The sequence below is a fragment of the Anomaloglossus baeobatrachus genome, chromosome 8 (genome assembly GCF_048569485.1).
Source record: "Anomaloglossus baeobatrachus isolate aAnoBae1 chromosome 8, aAnoBae1.hap1, whole genome shotgun sequence".
In the NCBI taxonomy this organism is placed as follows: Eukaryota; Metazoa; Chordata; class Amphibia; order Anura; family Aromobatidae; genus Anomaloglossus; species Anomaloglossus baeobatrachus.
Window position 1 is genome coordinate 31,489,438 of NC_134360.1, and position 26,857 is coordinate 31,516,294.

A 26,857-nucleotide genomic window follows, 5' to 3' on the forward strand; every position below is an offset into this window, starting at 1 on the left:
GTACCTTTTAATATGAATGGTCCCTCAACACCATTGTCCTACCTCTCCATGTGCTAAAACAGCCTCATCTGCATGGGGAGTGAAAAATAAAGAGTGAAAAGTGAACCAGGCATAGCTCGCAATTAAAGAGATTGTCCACTACTTAAACATTGATGACCTACTACATGGGTCCCCAACTCCAGTCCTCGAGGGCCGCCAACAGTGCATGTTTTCAGGATTTCCTTAGTATTGCACATGTGATAATTTAATCACCTGCACAGGTGATGATTCCAACACCCATGCAATGCTAAGGAAATCCTGAAAACATGCACTGTTGGCGGCCCTCAAGGACTGGAGTTGGGGAACCCTGACCTACTAGATCAGCTGTTTTTGGTCCTGGGGGTGGTAGATGGCTGGAAATGCTCAGTTCCACAGTTGCTCTGTCTTCTAGACCTCTTGAGTACAAAGGAAACTATTTTGCAAGTACTTCCTACGAGGAGTAGCTACCCAATAAATCAATGTCTGACCCATTAACAAGTCTTACAACATGACCAGCCAGAAACTCATCTAATAGACAGTTTTAGGGTATTTGACCCTCATAAATGTAAAGCTCCAAGGTGTTCTTTGCGAGATGGCTCTCTTGCAGAATAAAAAAAACCAAATCAGAGTGTCCAGCTTCTGAGACCACCAATGATCAGATATAATCTTTGGGTCAACCTGACAGCAGGTGTCCACTTTTTCCACAGCACCCCCACAGGGAAATTTAAGTAATACACGGTTTGTTGAAATCAATGGGCTTTATGTGTAAATCATTTATATTCTCCTGAACAAAGAGACTGATACTATTGATGCTCAATAGACTCCATTGACTTACATAGTAGTTGATCATGGTTTTGCATGATCTTGCACATACATCTATATAGTACACACAGACTATATTATATATTAAAATTAACCGACCATGACATATTAGAATTAAGCCTAAGGGTATACGCACATGATCAGGACCCGCTGATCTGTGGGGCCGTGAGTCTCCGCTGTGCTGTCCCTGCGGAGGACGCATGCGACTCCGCAGCAAAGAATTGACATGCTGTGGCTCGGGAAGATGCACCACAGGTTGGTTTTTGCTGCTGGTAAAACAAGCACAGTGGGCATGGGATTTCTAGAAATCCCATCCACTGTGCTTATTCTGTACAACACAGCGTTTAGGACACTGCGAAAACACGCTGCATCCAAATCGCTGTGAACCCTGTTCGTGGGCACGCAGCCTAAAATTCCTAACTTATTGAGGACCAAATATTGGAAGAAAGCCCTTTCTCCTAGGCTATGGGATCCAGTGGGCATGCAGCCAAAAATTCCTAAATTACTAAGGACCAAACATTGGAGGAAAGCCCTTCCCCCAAGGCTATGGGATCCAGTGGGCACGCAGCCTAAAATTCCTAATTTATTGAGGACCAAACATTGGAGGAAAGCCCTTACTCCAAGGATATGGGATCCAGTTGCCATTTTTACCCCTTATCTATATGATGTGCAGAGGTTGAGGTTGCACCTTGGGAAGCCAAGGAGGGCCAGGGGCCCTTAGAGGAAGACCTTCACTATAGATGACATGTCTTAGTTGGTGGTTTGTCCCACGTTTAGTAGAAGCTTCAAGAGACCCCAGAAATGTAAAAGACTACCCCATATCTATATGGTGTGCAGAGGTTGAACCTTGGGAAGCTAAGGAGGGCCAGTGGCCTACAGAGGAACATCTTCACTATAGATGACATGTTGTAGTTGTTTATCCCACGTTTAGTAGAAGATCAAGAGACCTCAGAAAGGTAAAAGACTACCCCATATCTATATGGTGTGCAGAGGTTGAACCTTGGGAAGCTAAGGAGGGGTCAGTAGCCCATGGTGGAAGACCTTCACTATAGATGACATGTCATAGTTGGTGGTTTGTCTCACGTTTAGTAGAAGTTTCAAGAGACCCCAGAAATGTAAAAGACTACCCCATATCTATATGGTGTGCAGAGGTTGAGGTTGCACCTTGGGAAGCCCAGGAGGGCCAGTAGCCCATAGAGGAAGATCTTCTCTAGATGACATGAAAGGTAAAGACTAAAAGATCATCTTCTGGTATCAAACAATCAGGATGAATAGGTTTTACTAGAGTTAAAGAGTCGATTTCTTAAAGAAAGCGGGAGATACGGAAGAGGGTGGAGAATTAAGTAAAAAGGGTGCCTTAGCAGACTTGACAAATGACACCGATTCACACCCACCGCGGTTAAGACAAGACGGGGTAAGCAGCCAATCTGGGCTAATTACCAGATGAAATTGTATTGTAAGGACTCTAATTAGGAGATGCTTATGTAGACGAGCTGAAGATTAAATACTGCATACGAATGACCCCGACGTCAGGGAGAAGAGGGTGCGGGGCGTCGCTGGAATATTTGGTCGAAACAGTGATCGTATTTTAAAAGGAAGGAGGCAGCAATATTTGGAATAATAGCTATGAGGTAAACTAATTAACAGACGGATCCTGGAGGAAGACTGTGGCTTTACTGCAGCTGAGGCTGTTCCAAAACAAAGTGCCAAATCTCAACAGCAAAGCAGCAGTCGAGTGGAAAATGTCTGCCTGACCTCTGCTCCCGCTATTAATTTGCAGGAAAACTAATGACACATATACATATTCCCACAAAATTGTTCTAATTGCTAATTTGCCAAAGGAGCCCAGTTTCCAAATTAAACATGACTGCAATCCGGGAGGAAAGAGAGAACAAAAAGCAGGAGCTAGCAGCGCGGGGCGTTTCATCTCCCACATCTATTTGTAGGCTTAACCGACGATTTGATGAAATGCTGACCTTGTCAATTGCTATTGAAGTGTTTTATACGTGTATTTTTTTTACATGTTTTTATAGACAGTGAGAATTCATGAGCGGAAAGTTCCTTTTGGTTTTATACAAAGGATGTAAGGCAGAATCGCATGAAATGATCATCCAGTGTCGGTCGCCTATCTACCGGGAAGACATTTGGTTGGCTATGGCTTCTTTCTCCACGTCAGTTCACTAAAAATCAGTCATTGTGCCTCATGCACTATCAGAAAACCTCCTTTTATTTTTTATAAATGTTATTTATTTTATGTAGCCCTTTTTTTTTTACCCTTTTTTAGGCTAAGGACAGAAAATAGGAAACAAATCAGTACTTGCTATCAAAACTGGTCTTGCTGCCTACTCTATTGTCATGCTCTGAAACTTTGCATCCATTCTTTTAGTAGGTTATACTATTTCATCAGCATTCTGCCAGCACTTTAGCTACTGGGACTTCCTTTTTCTACCTATTTAGCATGCATTTTTGCAGCCATTATCCATTGGTTGTCTACAACAAACAGATAACCTGTTATAGCAGTATGCAATTCAACAGTCAGGAAAGCAGGAGCAAAGAGACACGATTCTGCTCTCAACTTCCTATAGAGAAACAAAGACCCGCCCCCACTTACTGTAATGAAACAAAGACCTGCCCCCACTTACTGTAATGAAACAAAGACCTGCCCCCACTTACTGTTGTGAAAGACCCTCCCCCACTTACTGTAATGAAACAAAGGCCCTCCCCAATTACTGTAATTAAAGACCCTCCCCCACTTACTGTAGTGAAACAGACCCGCCCCCACTTACTGTAGTGAAACAAAGAACAGCCTCCACTTACTGTAATGAAACAAAGGCCCTCCCCAATTACTGTAATTAAACAAAGACCCGCCCCCACTTACTATAATGAAACAAAGACCTGCCCCCACTTACTATAATGAAACAAAGACCTGCCCCCACTTACTATAATGAACAAAGACCTTCCCCCACTTACTATAATGAAACAAAGACCCGCCCCCATTTACTATAATGAAACAAAAACCTGCCCTCACTTACTGTAGTGAAACAAAGAACAGCCTCCACTTACTGTAATGAAACAAAGGCACTCCCCAATTACTGTAATTAAACAAAGACCCACCCCCACTTACTATAATGAAGCAAAGACCTGCCCTCACTTACTATAGTGAAACAAAGACCCACCCCCACTTATTATAGTGAAACAAAGACCCACCCCCACTTATTATAGTGAAACAAAGACCCACCCCCACTTATTATAGTGAAACAAAGACCCACCCCCACTTATTATAGTGAAACAAAGACCCACCCCCACTTACTATAATGAAACAAAGACCCAACCACACTTATTCTAGAGAAGCAAAGCTCAATTCCAACTTTCTGTAAACCATAATAGTGTTTCTGTTGCCAGAACAAGTCCGGTAATTTATTGATTCTTTAATACACATGCCCATGTCATATTTGGAGTTGATTAGTCTCCTACCATCTTTTATTATATCCTGGATAACAATTCAGATAAAAAAGTCAAGGGGACAAGGAAGAGCAGGTAAATATTATCAAGTGGTAACAGTCATTTGGCAGGTTTAGTTGGGGTAATATGTGCCTGGAATTTGTGTTTTTTAAGGGTGCTTCCCACGTACTGTACATATGGTTTTCTATCGGTGGCCTATGTCAGACTTTTAGCATCACTTGGGGCATGGCCTGGTAAGAATACACTTTTTGATTTTTTGCTTGAGGGGGATTTAAGTTGCTTGTATGAAGCCCTCATGTTCCATGTCGTCATTCACACCAGTCTCCTTCACCAATTTGCCATCTCAAAATAGTTCAAAAACTATTAAAATATTTTTTATTTTATTTTTATTTTTTTATTTTGTTAACATTTTCACGAACGCAGTCGTATTTTTTTTATGGTTTTTTTTTAATTATTTTTTTTAACTACATGTCAATATGACGGAGATCCTAAGCTCTTTCCTTGTTGGCTACAACATCTTTATAAAATGATGAATGAGTCATCAGTAATTTTCATAAACAGGCAGTGATGTAAACCCCTAATCAAAATGGATTTCCATTAACCGTCCCGCTTAGCACACATAATTGTATCTTTTTTGTTTTTCCTAAATGTATTACATGAGAAGACTAGCCAGAGATCATGAGGACGTGCTTATATCTTTACTTAAATAAAGATGAGTTTTAACCCTTTTAAGGGGCGTAGCATTATCCGAACACAGCACCCCGACCAACAAAATTTGCCAGCCCGGTGTTCTCTCTCGCATGCTCCAGGGCACAGATTTCAGCTATTAGCCGCGCCAGTCTGCTTAGGGTCAGAATTGATGATTTAATTGCACTGAAATTCTGGGCTTTAATCACTAAAGATTGGAGACGGTAACATGGATAGATAGGCCGTTAGGAGCGGCGAGATGACAATTTTAAAGAGACATCTCCTGTCATCTGAGGTCACTAGTAAAACAGAAAAATAAATCAACTATTTTTTGTGACATTGCAAATTTCAAGTTGTTAGATGAAAACGTACTGCCATAAAATCGTCATAATTACATAGGATAGTGCTGTATTTTTATTTTATTTTGTAATATGACTATTTATATATTTTTTTTCTCTTTTTTGTAAGTTATGGTGCTGTAATTTTTTTCTCATTTTATTATTTATATATTAATATATTTATTATTATGGCACTGTATTTTTATTTATTTAATGTATCAAATTTTGGTATTAAGACACTGTATTTATTTTTATTTTTTTTCTCATTTTATTATTTATATATTAATATATTTATTATTATGGCACTGTATTTTTATTTAATGTATACATTTTTGGTATTAAGACACTATTTACATTTTTATTTTTTCTCATTTTTTTGTAAGTTATGGTGCTGTATTTTTTTTCTTATTTTATTTATTATATATTAATATTTATTATTAGTATTATGGCACTGTAATTTTATTTATTTTATTTTTTTACCAATTTTTGGTATTAAGACACTATTTACATTTTTATTTTTCTTCTCATTTTTTATAAGTTATGGCACTGTATTTTTATTTATTTAATGTATCAATTATTGGTATTAAGACACTATTTACATTTTTATTATTTTCTCATTTTATTATTTATATATTAATATATTTATTATTATGGCACTGTATTTTTATTTATTTAATGTATCAAATTTTGGTATTAAGACACTGTATTTACTTTTTATTTGTTTCTCATTTTATTATTTATATATTAATATATTTATTATTATGGCACTGTATTTTTATTTAATGTATCAATTTTTGGTATTAAGACACTATTTACATTTTTATTTTTTCTCATTTTTTGTAAGTTATGGTGCTGTATTTTTTTTCTTTTATTATTTATATATTAATATATTTATTATTAGTATTATGGCACTGTATTTTTATTTATTTTATTTTTTTACTAATTTTTGGTATTAAGACACTATTTACATTTTTATTTTTTTTCTCATTTTTTTAAGTTATGGTGCTGTATTTTTATTTGCTCTCATTTTTTGGTAAGTATTAAGGCACAGTATTTAGATTTTTTTTCCTCATTTTTTGTAAGTTGTATTTTTTTTAATTTTGTATATTTTGTTGTATATTTTTTTCTAACTTTTTTTCTACGTTATGGCACTGTATTTTTATTTTTTTTATCATTTTTGATAAGTATTGGCACTGTTTTTACATTTTTTTTCTCTTTTTTTGTAAGCTATGGCACTGTATTTACATTTACATTTTTTCTCATGTTTTAGAAGTTATGGCGCAGTACTTTTTTTTCTCATTTTTGGGTTACTATTATGGCACTGTATTTATATATTTTTTTTATAGTTGTGGTACTCCATTTTAATTTTTTTTCAAAATTGTAAGCATTGGCACTGTTTTTACAGTTTATTTTCTCATTTTATGTAAGTTACGGCGCTCTATTTTAATTTTTTTCTTTTTTTTAAGCAGTATGGTGCTGAATTTATATAGATTGTTTAGATTTCTTAATTTTCCAATGCATAGCATGGTGCTGTATTTTTATCCTATTTTATTTACATTTTTAAATAGATGGCATGGTACTTGTATTTTCACTTTTTCTATATGTATTTTCACACACACACACACACACACACACACACACACACACATTTAATTTTTTATTGTAATTTTTTCATACTGCACAGTGCTATGTTTTTATGTATTTTTTTGTAGGTATTATAGCACTGAATTTTTTTTATATTTCTTACATTTTCCCATTGATCGCATGGCACTCTATTTTTTACCTTTTATATATATGTATTATTTTTTTCATATTTTTTGTATTTTCTCCTTAGATAGCATGACACTATTTTTACTTGATTTTTTTTATATATATTTCTTAAACCTTTTCCCATAGACATTACAACTGTGTACTTTTATTTTTTTTTATATATATATATATATATATAATATATATATATATATATATATATATATATAATATATAATATATAATATATATATATATATATATATATATATAATATATATAATATATATATATATATATCTCATTTTTCTGATTTATGTAATTATTTATGTAATACGTGAATAAATCTTATATTATATGATTTTATGTATTGTATTTCTTATCTTTTTCCATATATATCTTAGCATTGTATTTTCTTTTTTTTTATATATTTTTTAATATTTGCTCAATTATGTAAAATATTTGAGGGGTTTAAATAATTGCATAATGCTAAAGTTTTCCAAATCAGCAGGAAAAAAAAGCGCCATTATAAATTATTTACTAACAATTTGTAAACCCATAGTCTTCCTACAAATAAAAATTGCTAGCGTAAGTTAAAAAGAAATCTAAGTATTTATTGATGTTTTTTTCTATAACAGTTTTCATGGCTGCTCGAACATCCAAACCATATAATTCAACTATTTAATGTTACGTTATTATTGAACCAATGTTCCAGCATCACTTTATGGGAAATTTAATTGCTAATGCTTATTTCTATTTATTGTATATTTTTGTTTCTTTTTTATTTATTATATTTTTTTAGGAAAAAAAAAATAATATCCTTAATTGCTTTCCGCTTAGAATGAAAAGAAATCCAGTATACAGAATGGAATATTTAACCAAGCATTTGATTTGAAAATGTTATTTTAAATGTTTTAGGTCAAGTCTGAATTGGTGCAGTGTCGGAAAAACTTAATTACTGCTCAGCCATTAGAAAAAAATTATATTGCCTCTTTTCATGGATGACAGTTGTGTGACGTTTGGGAATAGTGAAAAAGCAATTATCCCCCAGATACAATATACAAAATGTTGTTGACGACTTTTCTAATTAAAATATACTTCTGGGTTTTTATAGACACCTGAAGTGTCTTATGGAAGCAAATCATGAACTGTTCATTTCAATATCATTTTTTCCCCATTGGGGCCCATGTACATCAATTTCTTATAGATCTGCGTTCTAGGTATCAAGTAGAGAATCGATCTGCAGGACTATTGTTCCAGTGGCCACCTCATTAGCCCTGCAAACCTCATCCTAACTGCTTGGATCACTGCAGATAGAAAGAAGGTTGTAGGGCTCTATTCTGGTGGCAAGGGCCTACTGACATGACCACTCAACTGAGGTCCTGTGAATCAATTTTCTTATCACTAGCATCAATGAAACAACTATATTGTACCTCTATGTGCCCCCAATAAGCATTGCAGGGGGTGCCCCCAATAAGCATTGCAGGGGGTGCCTCCAGTAAGCATTGCAGGGGGTGCCTCCAATAAGAATTGCAGGGGAGTGCCTCCAACAAGCATTGCAGGGGGTGCCTCCAATGAGCATTGAAAGGGTGCCACCAATACGCATTGCAGAGGGTGTCTTCCAATAAGCATTGCAGGGGGTGCCTCCAACAAGCATTGCAGGGGGTGCCTCCAATGAGCATTGAAAGGGTGCCACCAATACGCATTGCAGAGGGTGTCTCCAATAAGCATTGCAGGGGGTGCCTCCAACAAGCATCGCAGGGGGTGCCCCCAACAAGCATTGCAGGGGGTGCCTCCAACAAGCATCGCAGGGGGTGCCTCCAACAAGCATTGCAGGGGGTGCCTCCAACAAGCATCGCAGGGGGTGCCCCCAACAAGCATTGCAGGGGGTGCCTCTAACAAGCATTGCAGGGGGTGCCTACAATAAGTATTACAGGGGGACCCCCAATAAGCATTGCAGGGGGGTGCCTCCAATAAACAGTCGAGAATGCCCCCCCCTCCAAAAAAAAAAATATTTTAGCAAGTAGCTACAAAAAAATAAAAAAGCGCAAAACAAACATAAACCACACATGCCATATTATGACACTAATAGCTAAAAACCTCGAGTATCCAAGGTCTGTTATTTGGATCAGTACTGACACACCGAGCACACGCACACGGCATTGTCTTTATAGACCTAATTTTGCAGACAAAATAAAAATACAAAATGACCAACAAATAGATAAATCAATGAGACCAATTAATTATAAAAATAATAGACCTAATCAACTTCAGTCAATGATCCTCATCCTGCGGAGAAACAAAAGCCTCGACCCAAAATTTATTGGGCATGGACGATTCTAAGTTAATCTATTGTGTCTGCTAGACCTCGATAAATGTAAAAAGTGGTCAGATCTTTCCTCGAGTGCTCACTAGTTACTAGTACTAAGCACCCGAGCATGGTAGTGCCCGCTCATCACTAGTTACTAGTACTAAGCACCCGAGCATGGTAGTGCCCGCTCATCACTAGTTACTAGTACTAAGCACCCGAGCATGGTAGTGCCCGCTCATCACTGGATACTAGTACTAAGCACCCGAGCATGGTAGTGCCCGCTCATCACTAGTTACTAGTACTAAGCACCCGAGCATGGTAGTGCCCGCTCATCACTAGTTACGAGTACTGAGCACCCGAGCATGGTAGTGCCCGCTCATCACTAGTTATGAGTACTAGCACCCGAGCATGGTAGTGCCCGCTCATCACTAGTTACGAGTACCGAGCTCCCGAGCATTGGAGCGCATGAGCATCTCTAATGACCAGCTTTTTGTATCCATCTGATCCAACAAGTTTGCTCCAGAGAGGATATTTTTAGAATTTTTTTTTACATTGCAAATGCACACATTAATCAACTGTTCAGCACTTATGTTTACAGCCCCGATATAAAGGCATGTGAGCTGTGAAGTGTGAAGTGTTGTCATCTCACATTGACAGCGGAAATAATTATTGAAACATGCAAATAACCACAACACAAAAGAACAATTCTTACAACAAACAGTTTTGGTTTATACAGAAAATCAATTGACCCAACATCAGTTTGACAATTATTTGCGTCACTATTAAGTGGTTGGGAATGACCAAAAACGTTTCAATGGATCCTCTTCAAACATGTTATATGCGAATTCAATGTTTTTTTATTTTTGTTTATTATGCTCTATGGTCTTTCCAAACCACACAGCAAAATAAAAATAGAGTGAGAAAAAATAAAAATAATCACCCATTTTTGATGCTGCAACCCCCCCTCCCCCTTCTGCTCCTCTATGCAGCAGCCTTCGGATTATTCTCTTTGGCATTGTGTATGATGTTTTCTTCCTTCACTCTGCTGGGGTTCCAGCACTGATATCACGATATACATTGCCGTGGCCAAGGCAGTACCTTGGGTCATTGTGTCAGAGGCCTTCTTGGTGCCAGATGCCCTGGAGCAGAGTGCAGGTACAGGAGAAAGCTGTGCACAGGACCAGATGGCAGCCTATGGCTGCAGGACAGGTGAGTGGCAAATTAAGTATTATTTTGTGTTTACTATTTCCCCAGACCTCTACAAATCAAAAGCTTGGTCAATTATTTTTTTTTTAAATTTGAGGCAAGTTCAATTCCCTTTTGAACTAATACACTCATTTCTATTCACTACTGATGCATTTTGCTTTGTCTAGTATCAAACTGTCATAGGGTGTCATGGGGTATGTAAAGACAAGACAGGAGCCCCCTAGGCTGGCTCTCAGACTAGAGTTTCCCGTGCTGTCCCTTATCTCGGAGGTAGATTTGATGGTAGCCAGGTCCGAGCCCCCAGCGTGACCCTATCTCCTGTCCGAGCCCTGATCTTACTGTCCCTCTCCCCCCACCCTCGGGGCGAGACGGAAAACACAAAGACAAAATCTCACAAAATTACACGGACAAGGGAGAACAGAAACCCGTGCACACAGCACTTAAACACAGGCGAGACAATATGTGTACTGGGAAACAACAAAAAAAGTAGGGGAAGCAATGCAAAACAGGGGAATGCTCACACCACTCAGAAGCGCTACATGGATCACCATCCACATGAAAAGCACCAAGACCGAGATCGCTGGAGCTAAAGCTGAAGCTATCATCGGCACACACTGGAATAAAGCCGAGCTTTAAATAGCTGCAGCTGCACGAGGCAATTAGGAACCTGAGCTCTTAGGTTCTGCTCACCAGTCTGCAGGGATTAACTCCTGCAGAACTGAAGACCAGTGAACCTTAACCAGCCGACGCCCGGCTCTGGCTAAACAATCCAGAACACACAGGTTGCTTGTCAGACTCTGTGGTGTGAACAGAGTCTGACGACGCCATGCCAGCAGGTGTGTGCAGAGCCGAACATTGCATGACACAGACCTGAAAAGGGTTTCCTCTTTTTGAACTAAATATGTTCTATATATGAGCTGAGGACTAAGCGTCCTGATTCCGAAGCTGACCTATATTCTGTAGGGTAAGCCTATTTCTACAAGTCAACTATTCAAACAAAATGTCCAGCCATGCAAAACATGGATACATTAGGGAGAGTAAGAACTTTACAGAGGCTCTCCACAAATAGAAATAAAGTAGAATCTGAAGCCCCGCCCATGAGGTTCACAGTGCTTAATAAAACCTACAGTTTTGATTCTACAGAGCTGAAGAATCTAAAAAATACCTTTACACTTCCTAAAGAATCATATCATGTTAAAAATATCTGTATAACAAAACCCGGAGATGCTTCACTTTCCCGTCCAATCAAAATATGACTAATAACTAAAACTCATGAATTTAATTTTTCACTACTTTTGTTATTCTGATGCCAAGCAATCACATTTCCAATATTTTTATATCTGTCTCAACTCTCTCGTAATTGAAATTTATCACATCGCTATGTAAAATATTCTATACAGCATACTCAAAAGATCATAGAAATTGAGCAGACTGCCGGCAAACAATGCCGCACTCTACTCACTCATATAAAAATGGAGGGGGGGTAAAAAAAAACCTCTCAATATAAAAAATAGGTTTGGAGTTGATTGCCTGCAAGCGAAGACACTTTTCATATACAAATGTGATTTTTCTCTCTCCCCATCCCTCCCCAATCTCCAAAGGGTGGTACTGGTACAACCATAAATTTACATAGACTAATCCAAACAATCTGTGCATCTGACAATAGCAAACCTCACACAGGCAGTCTATTGTCGGTTTACATATCAGTGAGCTTTATGTTCGCTTGTAACAACGTTCAAGCTGTCAAAGGTTCGCTTTGGACTCTAAATAAATGGTTATAAAAGCGCTGTGCGGAAATATTAGACTTTCCTCAAAAGAAAGCCCGCTGTGTATGAATTCCAAAGCTATTCATTTTGCAGTCAAAAAATATGCATGCCCGTTTGCTAATAATAAAGAAGTAAGAGGGAAGGATGATGTTAACCTGCCCTTAAAAAACTAAAAAAAAAATTTACTGGGGGGTCCCAAGTAAAGGTGAATAAATGGTCTTAATGTGAGAACAAAAAATATGAAAAAAATTAGGGACTACTCTACCTTCAACTACAAGGAACCTTGAGGAACAACGAAAGAACCAATGGAGATTAGTTTATATAATTGAAATGTCATTTCCAGCTGAATCCTCCCAATAACTTAAAGAAAAGTGTCCAGTTTAGAACTTATTTTATTCCCGCTGTTCCCCTGAGTATTCCGCTTTTTTCTTTTTTTAAATCCGACATATGGTTCCAGAGATATGAGCCTTTTTATTAAGTGCTAATATGTCTTTAAGAGGGCGTGGCTCACAGGATTCCTTGGGGGCGTGATTTTAGGCTCCTCTGTAAGCCACAACCAATTGTAAAGACCATCAAAATTGGTACTAGATAAAAAGGCCCATATCTCTGGAACCGTATGGCGGATTTTTAAACAGAAAAAAGCAGAATACTCAGGAGACGAGTGGGAATAAAACAAGAGCACAAAATGGACAATTTTGTCCTAGTGAGAAGTCTTCTTCAAAGGGCAATTTCTCGATATCAAACATAATTATAATCTTTATTTCTATAGCGCCAACATATTCCGCAGCGCTTTACAATTCAGGAGGATCATATAAAGATTTGCCATAGATGCCTGTTAGGTACTGGTAATTTCTCCATATCAAAGATCTGCCATACATGCCTGTTAGGTACTGGTAATTTCTCCATATCAAAGATATGGCATACATGGCCTGTTAGCTACTGGTCCCACCTTAGGGAAGATCACCAATAGGAGCAAAGGAATCTTGCTTGAGGCCTTCTCTTCATGAAAGTCTATAGGAGTTATTGAGAGTGGTAATCTAGCAGTCTATGAAGGTTGATCTATCCTTACCTCCTCTCCCCTCTCACAGAAATCTACTTAACTATTTGACTTTGCCAACAACGGGGTTATCAAGGTAACAAATATATTGTACTACTAGAGTTTTACTTAAAACTCGCCAAGTTTCATGATGGCATCAGACGCTGTTCACACCACAGATTCTGACACTCCACCCTATGCTTTCTCTGCTGTTTCTAAGGTAAAAGGGCAGGCTCGGGCATCAACCAGCTGTGTGATTATTAATGATCAAGCTAGGAAGAGGTAACCTCTACTAGGCTGCTGGTTACCTCTACGATCACATGTTGTTGGAAACCTATCATATTTACTCCCTGCCTTTTTAAGATGGTAGAATCAGTCTTCTCATGCTGACTATGGTTTATTGCTGTGTTGGTCTGTGTGCTAGTGTCTCTCAGTCCTGCTGGTGGTTATATTGCATTGTGCTTGGAGTTGTTGTGGAATTCTCTTGTTGTTTCCTCCCTGCTCTTATTGTCCTCCTTACTTCTTATTGTCTTACCTCTTTGTGAGTGTGCTGTGGGATAGACAAACAGGGAACCAAAATTATATCTCTATTGGTGTTATCGCACTACTCCTGTCTTGGCCCTCCGCAAGAAGTATAAGATCACAGCTGGTCAGGAGCAGGGTCAGGAAGGCGGCTCAGACATCCTCACCTTCAGAGGTAACTCTGAGATAAGGAGTAGCTAGGGCCCCCCCTAATTCGAGGGCCAATCTAGGATCCCCGATCCCCTGCTCTCCTCTATCATTGTGACAATAATAGTTAAGTTTCATAGTATTTTGACCTCTTGTGCTGTCATATGTGCCCATTTTTCCTTAACACAAGTACAGGAGACAGTAAATTTTAATGTGAGCAGAAAAAAAAAAAAGACCACGATCAATATCAATCTAATTGCAATAGAAGCAACAGCATAAATGTAGATCCTTTCTGCTCAGCTCAACATCCGTATAATGACATCACTAAAAAAAAAATGACATTACCCAACTCCCCCATACTAAGCAAAAAGAAAAAGATACTTACAGGTTGGGGGCTTGCTTTGGGTTCTGTTGACTTCACATGTAAATGCGTCATCATGGCTTGCAGCCGTTCTTTGTCTTTGGAAAGCTGTGAAGTATGAAATGAATAAGAATGAATGCTTTTAGATAAGACAATAATATTGTGCCACCTAGTGGCCAAATTAAGAGGAAAAACCATCTGAATATGGAGACTGGTAAAAGAAATTGGCTAAAGTTTGCAATGATACTCTGTAAAGCTAGAGAGATTGTCCGGATGATGACCTAGTCTTAAGAAAGGTCATCGACCTAGTCTTAAGAAAGGTCATCGACCTAGTCTTAAGAAAGGTCATCGACCTAGTCTTAAGAAAGAGCATGGACCTAGTCTTAAGAAAGATCATCGACCTAGTCTTAAGAAAGATCATCGACCTAGTCTTAAGAAAGGTCATCGACCTAATCTTAAGAAAGGTCATCGACCTAGTCTTAAGAAAGGTCATCGATATCAGAGAAGCAGCTGGAACCTTAAACGATAGCTGGTGGTAATTCATAATGTACAGAGCCAAAACTCGGGATCCAACTCGCAGGGAGTTGGACCCGATGGCCCTTGAGGTCCCTTCCAACTCTACCATTCTATGAAAACACCAGAGCTCTACACACCATGTAGTGGCCGTTCTTGTGTATTGCAGCTCAGCTCTATATAGGTCTTCATAGGAGCTGAAGACACAAAACAGTAGACAACTTTTATATTGGTAATATTTGCAAAGCTGCCTTCATTTTTGTTTTAGAGGAACAGGAACAATAAGAAAAAAATGTTGCAAATGTGGAGATGCCCTTTAAGGAATTTAGCCTTTCTGTTGCTAATGCTTAATTCACACCACAAATGCAAGCAGAGAATTGAAGGTCTAATGACCAACTTAACAGGCCAGCCAGCATCAGAGCCCGCGACTAAATGTCAGCCTGCCGGTAATGGCATGGCTGATAAACAATTCCTATATGCGCTCGGTTCTCCAGGAATGTCCGGGAAGACATTGAAATTATCCTGAAATGCACATAATTAATGTTGCTGGGGGGATGATACGGAGTGTGCCGCGTCACCTGAGGCTTCAATTTAATCCATATTAGTATGTGCCCTTAACAAGATATGGGAACGTAATCATTGCAGCAACCATTTTATTTGTATTCTTTTCTTCGGAGTTGATTGAACGTTGCGTACACAGAATGACTTTTAGAATTCTCAACCCAACGTCTTTATTGTGCCACCTCCATTGCTCTCGATCAGTTGCTGCTGTTCCGACGCTGCCGGTGATGCCTAAAACTTTTGCTTTTTTTAAATTGTGGGTCGTACTAGACAATAAGAGGATCAATAAGGAATTTTAAAATTTTGGAATAAGCATCTGATTGGCCTATATAGAAAAATATCCAAAATGAAAAACTCTGGCAAGGGCGGACTGGCCCATGTAGCACTAAAAGATTCAATATTTTGGCCCCGGTTCTCATACATAATAACAAGGCCCCATGGCAAATTGATTTTAGAACCACCAGAGTTAATTTCATATGGAATGTGCCACAAATAAGCCGTTAGGATTTATTGATCATGTGTCCTGTGTGGGAAACTATTTTCTGTATGGAAGGAGTGTCAAGTGCTGGACGCAACGTAACCAATTCCTACACTATTGTTGAAGCTATACATACCGCTGTTATGGTGCCAGAGGCAATGAGCCAAGTATTAAGGCTGCTTTACACACGTCGATTTGATGAGCCATCGCATGCGCGATCGCACCCGTCCCCATCGTTTGTGCGGCACGTGCAATTTGTTGCCCATATCGCACAATGTTGTAACCCCCATCACGCGTACTTACCTTCCAAACGACCTCGCTGTGGGCGGCGAACATCCTTTTCCTGAAGGGGGAGGGGTGTCACAGAGACGTCACACAGCCGCCGGCCAATAGAAGCGGAGGAGCGGAGATGAGCGGGACGTAAACATCCCGCCCACCTTCTTCCTTCCACATTGCCGGCGGGATGCAGGTGAGCTGTGTTCATCGTTCCCGGGGTGTCACACGGAGCGATGTGTGCTGCCTCGGGAACAATGAACAACCTGACGTTCGATTTTTAGAAAATGAACGACGTGTCAACGAGCAACGATAAGGTGAGTATTTTTGCTCGTTCACACTCGCTCGTAGCGGTCACACGCTACGATGTATCAAATGATGCCGGATGTGCGTCACTAACGACGTGACCCCGACGACATATCGTAAGATACATCGTAGCGTGTAAAGCCAGCTTTAGAGTAGAGATGAGTGGATACATGGAAGTTTGGGTTCGTTGGGTTCAGCCAGACTTTAGGTAAAGTTGAGTTCTGGACTGGGACTTGACCTGAACTTGATCCCGGAGCCCAAACCCATTGAAAGTCACTGATTAGGCCTAACCGCTCTCCAACCACATACAGCCAGCCAAAACAAAGCAGGAAGGAGGGCTTGGACATAGTATGTCCAAAAATGTTTTTACACCCAATAAGAACCATTCAGAAACTGCAAGCAGCTCGCACTGGGCAGAGCACCGAGTGTACCCAAGCACCTCAATGATTGACCGAGTGGTTAGCATACGTACAGCACCCGAATTCCAAACTTGGACACTGAGGGTTTTTTTTTAAAAAGTCCATGTTCAGTACGAACCCAAAACTGTAGAGTTTGGATTCACTCATCTCTAATTAAGAGAGTTGGCTCTAATAAGGCCATCACTTTCAGAACCAGTCATTTTTTCTGGGTGAACTATTGCCAACAAATCATATGGTGAATGGATTGAATTATTGGCTGGTGTCCATCTGAGTGGGAGTTGTTCTTTCAAAATTGTTCTCATTCTGCCCCTTCGAGGGTCGTCCTGAGTTGAGTCTCCTCCTTCGTGATGTCCACATGTCATAATAGAATCTTAGAAAGGCTGGGTTTATTTTCAGACCATTCCCGTTTATCTGCTCTAAAACCAGTGCTTGGGGCAGAGCCTTTTCAAAGTTGGCTCACTCTTTTGTTGGGGGAGCATGAGTTTAGCATTACGTGGGTTGAGTTTAATGAGGCTATTATTTTCATATAAAGATTAGGGAGAACCATAGTCACCACGAAAATTTGACAAATGGACCTCCCTTACATAGAGATCAATGTCCTGCCTCTGACCTTCCTAGGTCTGTACTATCCTGTTGTTCAGGACGGCCTTGCTACACACCTATCTACCTATGCCAATTTTGATCATGTTATCGGCCCTTACGCCGCATGGGCTCAACTCAAGACTTTCCATCAATGGGCAAAATGAAGGGCATCCTATATCCCATCCCACCAGTGAACACAGACAGAAGACCTCTGTGTAAGAACAACAATATATGGACCCTTTGAGGTCTAAAAACTCAACTCTTTGGAACTGCTAGTGGCACCGTTACCCCTTGGGCCTGTGTGTGGCTCAATCAACGATATGTCTGCTTTTGGCCCATCAGTGTGACACTCCCCCAGAACACCTTTCTTTTTACTTTGATAGCTATTCAATATAACAACTTTTTGAAACAAAAAAATCTATTTATTTGGGTATGTCAGCACAAAACGACTGTTCAAACCAAACACATGAGCTCAATACACTCTTGGCACAGCCGAGCAATTCAGTGCACCTTCCCACCTACTTGTTTTGTGTCATGCAAATTTCAGCTTTGCACACACCTATGAGCACGCTGTTGTGCACACCACAAAGCCTGACAAGCAACCTGAGGCTTCTGGATTGTTCAGCCACAGCCGGGCATCGGCTGGTTCAAGTTCACTGGTCTTCAACTCTGCAGGCGTTGAGCAGGACCTAAGAGTTCAGGATGCTGTTTGTCACATGCAGCTGTCTCCTCCCTATTTAAAGCATGACTTTCTTCCTGAATGTGCCTGATGATAGCTTCAGCTTTAGCTCCAGTGATTCCCGGTCTTGGAGATTTTCCCATCTATGGTGATCTGTGTTGCGCTTCTGATTGGTCTCAGCGTTCCCCAGTTGTGCATTACTTCCTTCCCTTTTTCCGTTGTTCCCCAGTACACATATTATCTCTCCTTTGTGTTTTGAGTGCTGTGTGTACGAGTTTCCATTCTCCCTTGTCCGTATTGTCATGTGCGGTTTTGTCTTTGCGTTTTCTGGCATGCCCCGAGGGTGTGAGGGGGGGGAATAAGATCAGGGTTCAGACAGGAGTTAGGGTCACGTTGGAGGCTTGGACCTGGCTACCATCAAGCCTACCTCTAAGATAAGGGACAGCACAGGGACTCTAGTCTGAGGGCCAGCCTAGGGTCACCTTTCCCGTCATTACATACCCCGTTACATTTTGCATGTCTATCCACCACCTTTTATCCTTGGTTTCTAAAAGCCAGATGAGACAGAACTAGATGCAAAACAAAAAAGGGGGAAGGTGCTAGACCACATCATGAATGCACTCAGAGCCTTATGCTTGGGTAACGGTTAAATCCCAGTAGACAGAAGGACCTCTGCTGATGTCATGCCCATGTGACCAGAAGCTGCAGAGCCTCTGCCAACATAGCTGATACCAGGAAGCAACATTATTTTCTAAGTCCACATGGAGTTGATTATAATAAAAGTCGCTCCTTGCATCAGTATAGTGGATGGGAGGAAACATCACAACACCCACCAACCAAACCGGCCAAGCCTAAGGTCTTTCTAGCCACTGAGATTTAGCCACAACCCTTAGGGGTACTTTGCACACTACGACATCGCAGCTGCGATGTGATGTCGGTGGGGTCAAATCGAAAGTGACGCACATCCGGCGTCGCAGTCGATATCGTAGTGTGCAAATACTTTTCCATATGATTAACGAGCGCAAAAGCGTCATTATCGTATGATCGGTGTAGGGTCCGACATTTCCATAATTTCGCAGCAGCGACGGTACGATGTTGTTCCTCATTCCTGCGGCAGCACACATCGCTGTGTATGAAGCCACATGAGCGAGGAACATCTCCTTACCTGCGTCCCGGCTGCAATGCGGAAGGAAGGAGGTGGGCGGGATGTTTACGTCCCGTTTATCTCCGCCCCTCCGCTCCTATTGGCCGCCTGCCGTGTGACGTCGCTGTGCCGCCGCACGACCCGCCCCCTTAGGAAGGAGGCGGGTTGCCGGCCAGAGCAACGTCGCAGGGCAGGTAAGTGCATGTGAAGCTGCCGTATCGATAATGTTTGCTACGGCAGCTATCACAAGATATCGCAGCTGCGACGGGGTCGGGGATTATCGCGCTCGGCATCGCTACCATCGGCTTGCGATGTCGTAGTGTGCAAAGTACCCCTTATGCTTGGTTTGAACAGTCATTTTCTGTTGACAGACTCCCTTGAATTTTATGATCTGTGCCAAATATTCTTTAAAATTTAATATTATCTTTATTTTTTGAGAAGTATCAGTTACCTTCATGTAATACCAGTTAAGTCCTTAAAGAGTCCCTCGTTGTTAAACCCACATACTTATATGTAAGACTTGCTGAGCAAGAGGTCAGTTCTACATAAAAAAAGGTAAATTTGTAACATATTTTGGATATAGTAGTTAATTTAATGTTTAACATATTTCTCATGTTGCTGAGCATCCGAAACAGCGGACAGAAATCTAGTTTTTGCCCGGCATCAGCAAGAAAAGTTAATTGAACTTGTGCATGCAGAATGGCCTCAATAATAGACCTTCACAACTTCCGTGGCGTGGAGCAGAGGACTGATACCTGATCATGATTTCATTGCATACATTATTACATTGTACAGCGACGATTCTGCATAAAATTAATTTAAGTGAAAGAATGCATGAACAATACATGAAGAAATTATGAGACATCATTACGCCTCGGGTCATCGTATACCACTTGCCTTAATGTGGCTGCTCTCGTTGCTTATTGTCATTAGTAAGTCACAGCCGTATAGATCATCGCTGTGCTGGTAAGGAGATCTTATATTACACTTTGAGATTTAATCTCTCCTACCCAAATTCTAGGTTTTGATATTATTGTATTTTAACTATTAAAGGGCTTGCGTCACAAAAATATGTTAATATATTTATTAAGAATTTTTAGAATGTTTTAGGTAATTAAAGAAAAAAATATCTTTAAATCTTGCAGTTTTTATAGTGGCTTGAATTAAACTGATACTTCCCGTTTATTTTTTAGAAATCACTTCTCATTAGCTTTATAAAGCAAGATTACTGTGAAAGGAAATGTTTCAATATAGATAACCTAGGATGTAATGTTCACAGTAGGCGATGTCACAACTCACCTCCTCCCAGCCTGTAAAATGACCGATAACACTATACGTAGTAGATAACACAAGATCCACCATTAACATTAACCAGTAAGTATCACAACTCACCTCCTCCTCCTCCTGTAGAAAGATGGATAACACCTCTATATACAGTAGAGAACACAAAATCCACCATTCACAAATATCACAGCTCACCTCCTCCTTCTGTACAATGAATGATAACACCTCTATATACAGTAGATAACAGGATCCACCATTCACAATAGGCGATGTCACAGCTCACCTTGTTCACCTCCTGTACAATGACTGATAATTCTCTGTAGTGGATAACACAGGAGCCACCATCCATAATAAGTGATGTCACAGCTCACCTCCTCCTCCTGTACAATGACTGATAACACCTCTATAAACAGGATAAAACACCACAGGATCCACCATTCACAACAGGTGATATCACAACTCACCTCCTCCTGTACAATGCCTGTGATAACAACTCTATAAACAGGATAAACACAGGATTTACCATTCACAATACGTGATAGCACAGCTCACCTCCTACTGTACAATGACTAATAAAACCGTTATATACAGGAAATAACACAGGACCACTATTCACAATAGAGTATGGTCACAGCTCACCTCCTCCCCCTCCTGTACAATGACTGAAAACACTTCTATATAAAGTAGATAACAGGATTCACTATTCCCAATAGATAGAACAGGAGGTGGCATAGGTGAGCTGTGATATGACTGATAACACCTTTATATACCATAGATAAAACAGGATCCACCAGTCACAATAGGTGATGTCACAGCTCATCTGCTTCTCCTGTACAAAGACTGATAACACATCTGTATACAGTAAATAACACGATCCACCAGTCACAATAGGTAATGTCACAGCTCCCCTCCTGTACAATGATAGATAACATCTCTATATACAGTAGAAAAAGCATCCACAATGCACAACAGAGGTCACAGATCCCCTTCTTTTCACAATGACCTTTGCACACTCTCATTAGATGCGTCAATAAAAATTATAGGGTAAAGGTCTGTTCATTGTGGTTAATGTACATGTGCTAATTCCTGAAACAACAGCATATTCGAGAAAAAAAAAAACCCCGGTGGCCGGGATGAATATTGCAAGTTTTGTAATTCATATTTTTAATAAAGATTGTGGCATTGAAGAAAAAAAAATACATTGCATAAGGTGGAAATTGACTACACTAATACATTTTGTTATAGGAAGATTTAATAAGTGATTTATGTGGAAAGACTAAAATTAAAATAGAAAAAAAATGAAATAAATTAAAAATATAGTAAAATCATAAAACAATAGTTCTTGTAAAAATTGACCTTTCATTTTTTCTTTTGAACCCGAACTAATCGGAAATGACCATTTATAACAACAATAAAAAAAAACTACTAGCGGTATTAAAATTCGCAGGAGAAAACCCGCGTTTGATGTATTCTTTCCACTCTAAAATATCAGCTGTAAATCTTAATAAAAGTGCATAATTGCTTGGTGTGTGGTTGGTTTCCATTTATATGACCACATCGCCAACTTCCTCCTGTAATTGTTTCTGCAAGACTCGATAATTTACGCCTCGCACTACGATACTGGGAAATAAATTAGGCCATACTGGGTTAATGAAGAGTACAGTGGGAGGGAAGTAAGAAAGAAAAGGCCCAGATTCATGTAGGAGCCAAAAATGACACAAGACAAATTGAGATAGGAATTAAAATGTTATGTAATTAAAAAGATATATGACTTTTTTATTTTATTTTTTTTTTTTTTACAGAGGGATAGTAACAACAGAAAGTTTAAGTCTGTTTTTGCAGATATTTCTCGGTGACTGTTTGAAGCTGCAAATGACTTTAAACTCTGTAAAATTCCAAATGTAATTATCTTCCCTATTTAGCCCAGGGCCCTCTATATATCTTCATACTGCTGCCTTGCATACAAAGCAGCCGCTTCATTCAGATTCAACTATGCGACACTGAGCATAATCAGCGTTCATGAAATGATGGGGTTAATGTCGTTTTTTTTTTGGCCAAGGCGGCCAACCGGCCAAACTTGGTTAAATTGGAACAAAAAAACGTCGTCAACGAACCTCTATTGTTGAGATTTGTTTTAGCTGTGACATTCTTATGAAAGAAATTGCAGCACTGAAGGTTTATCTCGCTTTATGGCAACGAGGACAATTCGACTTCCGTCTCTCAAAGAAATAGCGGTGGCAAAATTTTAATTGTTTGGATGCTCTCCGTGTAAACTGTTCACCAAAATCTGATTAAGGCCGGAGTCACACTTGCAAGTCTCGCATCGACATCACCTGGTATGGCTGCACACTCTCCCGACAGGAACGGGTCAGCTGCATATATCTCTATGCAGCCGAGACGCTCCTGTCCGGAGAGTGTGCGGCCGATCCGGGTGATGCCAGCACGAGTCACTCGCAAGTGTGACTCTGGCCTAATATGGTGAACGGTTAAAAGTATACACAAAAATGATCACCCGATGGTACCGTCTATACTAGGGATGGATAAAAGTGTAGCGCTCACCCTCTTTGCCCCTACTTTTCCCCCATTACACTCCAATTTCAGTTGAGTCTAAGGTAGAATGAATACTATTAGGGTTTAGCTATAAGGATGGCACCCAAATGGGCTCTACGCCTCTAGTAGGAGACCAAAAGCGTAAATTATTTGTGATAGTTGAAGGGTCACCATTTTAGATGTTCTTTTGGGGCGTCTTGACTTGGTAGCGCCTTGGTAGCGCCTACAGCAATGAATCGATTGAGATCTATTCTCAAAATAGATATTTTGGATAAGGCTGGAGTCACACTTGCGATTCGTGTGAGTCTCGCATTGTATCACCCGGTATGGCCGCACACTCTCCGGACATGAGCGTCTCAGCTGCATAGAAATACACACAGCCAACCCACTTCTGTCAAGAAAGTATGCGGCCATGCCGAGTGATGTGATGCAAGACTCACACGAGTCACTCACGAGTGGAACGCTGGCCTAGATATATGTCCCACGTACATCATTTCTATACACCATAGACATAAAAAATAAGAATAGCCTTCCATAAATATGTACATTCGACTCAGGCCAAGCCTGAAGGTTTATCCATCTGAGAGAAGCAAATAAGTTGTTTCCAGAACCTTTTAAAGAGATTATCCACTACTAATGTATACTAACCCTTTTTTTTGTTCTAACTCTTCCTAACTAACACTTTCCTAATATACCTCTGCTATTTGTTCTGCTCCTGTAAGCTTATTTCCAACAGGCTCGTGACTACCTTTATTGTTGTTCTAGCTATGATCCTTCCTGCTGCAGACCGGAATCGGCCCAATCAAGCAGGGCATATCACAGGTGGAGACTGAGAGGAGAGTGAAGTGTGATCTGGGCATGTGTAACCCGACTGCTGTCACTCTCAGAATGGCAGCCCCGCTCCCACCAGTGATACCTCCTGCTCAGTTGGTCCAATTCCAGTCTGCCGCCGGAAGGATCAAAGCTACAATGACAGTAAAAGTAGTTATGAGTCTGCCTTTCTGTGAGTGACAACAGTCTGGACACGCAGGCTCATCACATTTCACTTTTCTCTCAGCCCCCACCAGTGACAAACCCTGCTCAGTTGGTCCACTTCCGATGTGCAACCGGAAGTATCAAAGCTACAAAAACAATAAAGGTATTTACGAGCTTGTTAGAGATAAGCTTACAGGAGCAGAGTAGACAGCAGAAGTGTATTAGGAAAGTGTTAGTTAGGAAAAGTTAGGATAAAGGAAAGGGGGGGTCCCATTAGTATAATGGGAATAATGTTAAAATTCAGGATGTCTGATTTTTCTTTGCCTCCTTACAATGGCTTGTAGGGTGGTTGGAACAACACCATACACACTAGATTGTTACTGTTCCTCTCTAAATCAGCAGATTTGGCCAAATTTTGTTTATTGGGTATAAGCCCCGTTATGGAGGACTCCTGCCTACAATAGGGAGTGCTAATTACTATTACCATTGGGTGCAATGAATTAGCTGTTTACAAGTAATTAATGTGCCATGGGTATTATGCTTGGTATATCTCCATGTCAATGGACCTTTAAAAAAAAAAGAAAATAACCTTGGGATCTACTGGAGTAAAATGTCTAGAGAGCCAGAGACTAAACATCAATGGAATAAAACATGGTCTTCAATTATTTGGAGAATACATTCATTTAAGAACTAGTTATATTTTGTTAAATTATTCCTTTAAGATGCAAATGTAAGACAAATCTAATTTTCTTTAAGCAATGATGAGTCAAATATTCATGACAATCGCAAAGCAGCACAATAAAAAGAAAAAAAAAAAAGAAAAACATAAAGAGTCTCCGTCCTAGTAAATTTAAATGAGAAAACAAGGAGGCAGCAAAACGATGGCGGTGTTTTACCTGTAACTCTAATTGCTGTACAACTTGCATCTGAACTCGACATTGAGCCGTGCTCCTGTCATCCAATGCATGCTCACTGTTGAGATGTCTGTAATAATAGAAGAGAAGATAATGAAGAGCAGATATCTAACATTCCCCAAGTTCAAGAATGATTTAGGGCTCGGTCTAAATGATGCCGTCTGCTCATCACATGGCATGTAAAAATAAATTACAACTCAACAAAATCAGCAGTGAAAACAGAGCGCGGCGTGCGTCTCGTCATACCGCACCGGCGAACAACAGTTTTTGTGTATGTCGATAATTCTTTATGTGTTCGAACCATATTCTGGAATAAGTTGACAGATTTCAACAAAGCAACATCAACGGCGTGTAAAGCAAAAGGGGTACAAATAAATAAAAATTAAAATTACTAAATAAAATCTCAATCTTAGCATTATCACTTGCAAACAATTTTCATGCCAACCTCCATCTTCTGCCGTAAAGAGGTTCATGGATTTTTTTTTATGTCAACTTCCAATTTTTGACTCAAAGTGGTTGTATAAGAGTGGGAATAAAGGGGGCTTTACACGCAGCGACATCGCTAGCGATGTCGCTGGTGAAAGCACCCGCCCCCGTCAGTTGTGCGTCACGGGCAAATCGCTGCCCGTGGCGCACAATATCGTTAGGAGCCGTCACACGTACTTACCTGCCTAGCGCTGAGGCCGGCGAACCGCCTCCTTTCTAAGAGGGTGGTCCGTGCGGGGTCACTAAGTGGCCGCCCAATAGAAGCGGAGGGGCGGAGATGAGCGGCCATAACAACCCGCCCACCTTCTTCCTTCCTCATTGCCGGCGGACGCAGGTAAGCTGTAGTTCGTCGGTCCTGAGGTGTCACACATAGCGATGTGTGCTGCCTCGGGAACGGCGAACAACCTGCGTGCTCAACAATCAACGATTTTATAAAAAGGAACGACGTGTCAACAATGGACGATTTGGTGAGTATTTTCCATCGTTAATGGCCGTTCATTGGTGTCACACGCAATGATGTTGCTGACGATGCCGGATGTGCGTCACGGAATCCGTGACCCCGGCGATATATCGTTAGATACGTTGTTGCGTGTAACGGGGCCTTAAGGGTCTTTCTTTTCCTCCGAAAAATATACATTCTTGTCCACGAGATGGAATACAAAGCGAAGGTCAAAGTTAAGTAGCAACACCATATCCAAAATCACTGGACCTTTCTAATGCCAGACAACCCCTCTAAGGAGGAATACTGAGGTTGATGAAACAAAATAAAATCTCCTTGAGTGGTAAAGTTCCCCCTTCAAATAATTAGATGGCTGCCGGCCAAATCATGGTTCGGTTGATTGTTCACCAACCAGCCATCTTGGTCAACGCTCCTATACACGTGACCACTAAATCAGCCGATCTCTTCTGTGTTCTCTTTGAGATCCACTACTAGACATCTCTGGTGACAGCTTATCTCAGGAAGAACAAAAGGATCTGGAGTCCAAAATCAGACATGCTGGATCCTTACCTTCAATAACAATCAATTATCCAGGGCTCCCATACACAGACTGTTGGCTGAACCCATCAAAATTGGCATGGTTTGGTCAAAGTTATTTGTATGGGGCTCTGAAGACCTGTGATATGTTGATGTTCCAACACTATTAACCTTTGTCTGGTACCATGGGGTCAATGTGGCCCTACGTATATTGCAACAACTAGTGAATTTATTTCATGGTAACCGATAAGGTGTCTACCATTCATGTCATATTATTGGGAAGTAGACCTTT

The 26,857-nt window shown here is 40.2% G+C and overlaps 1 protein-coding gene across 3 annotated transcripts in view; it reads right to left on the bottom strand.

Annotated features, from left to right (window-relative positions):
- Positions 1-26,857, bottom strand: part of FOXP1 (forkhead box P1) — a 918,681-nt gene that overhangs the window by 35,833 nt on the left and 855,991 nt on the right. For all 3 annotated transcript variants that reach the window (XM_075321416.1, XM_075321417.1, XM_075321418.1), the window contains 2 exons: positions 25,086-25,173; positions 14,450-14,533 (listed from right to left, as the gene is read on the bottom strand). In XM_075321416.1, coding sequence (XP_075177531.1) covers positions 14,450-14,533; positions 25,086-25,173 — 172 coding nt within the window. The remainder of the gene's footprint in view (positions 1-14,449; positions 14,534-25,085; positions 25,174-26,857) is intronic.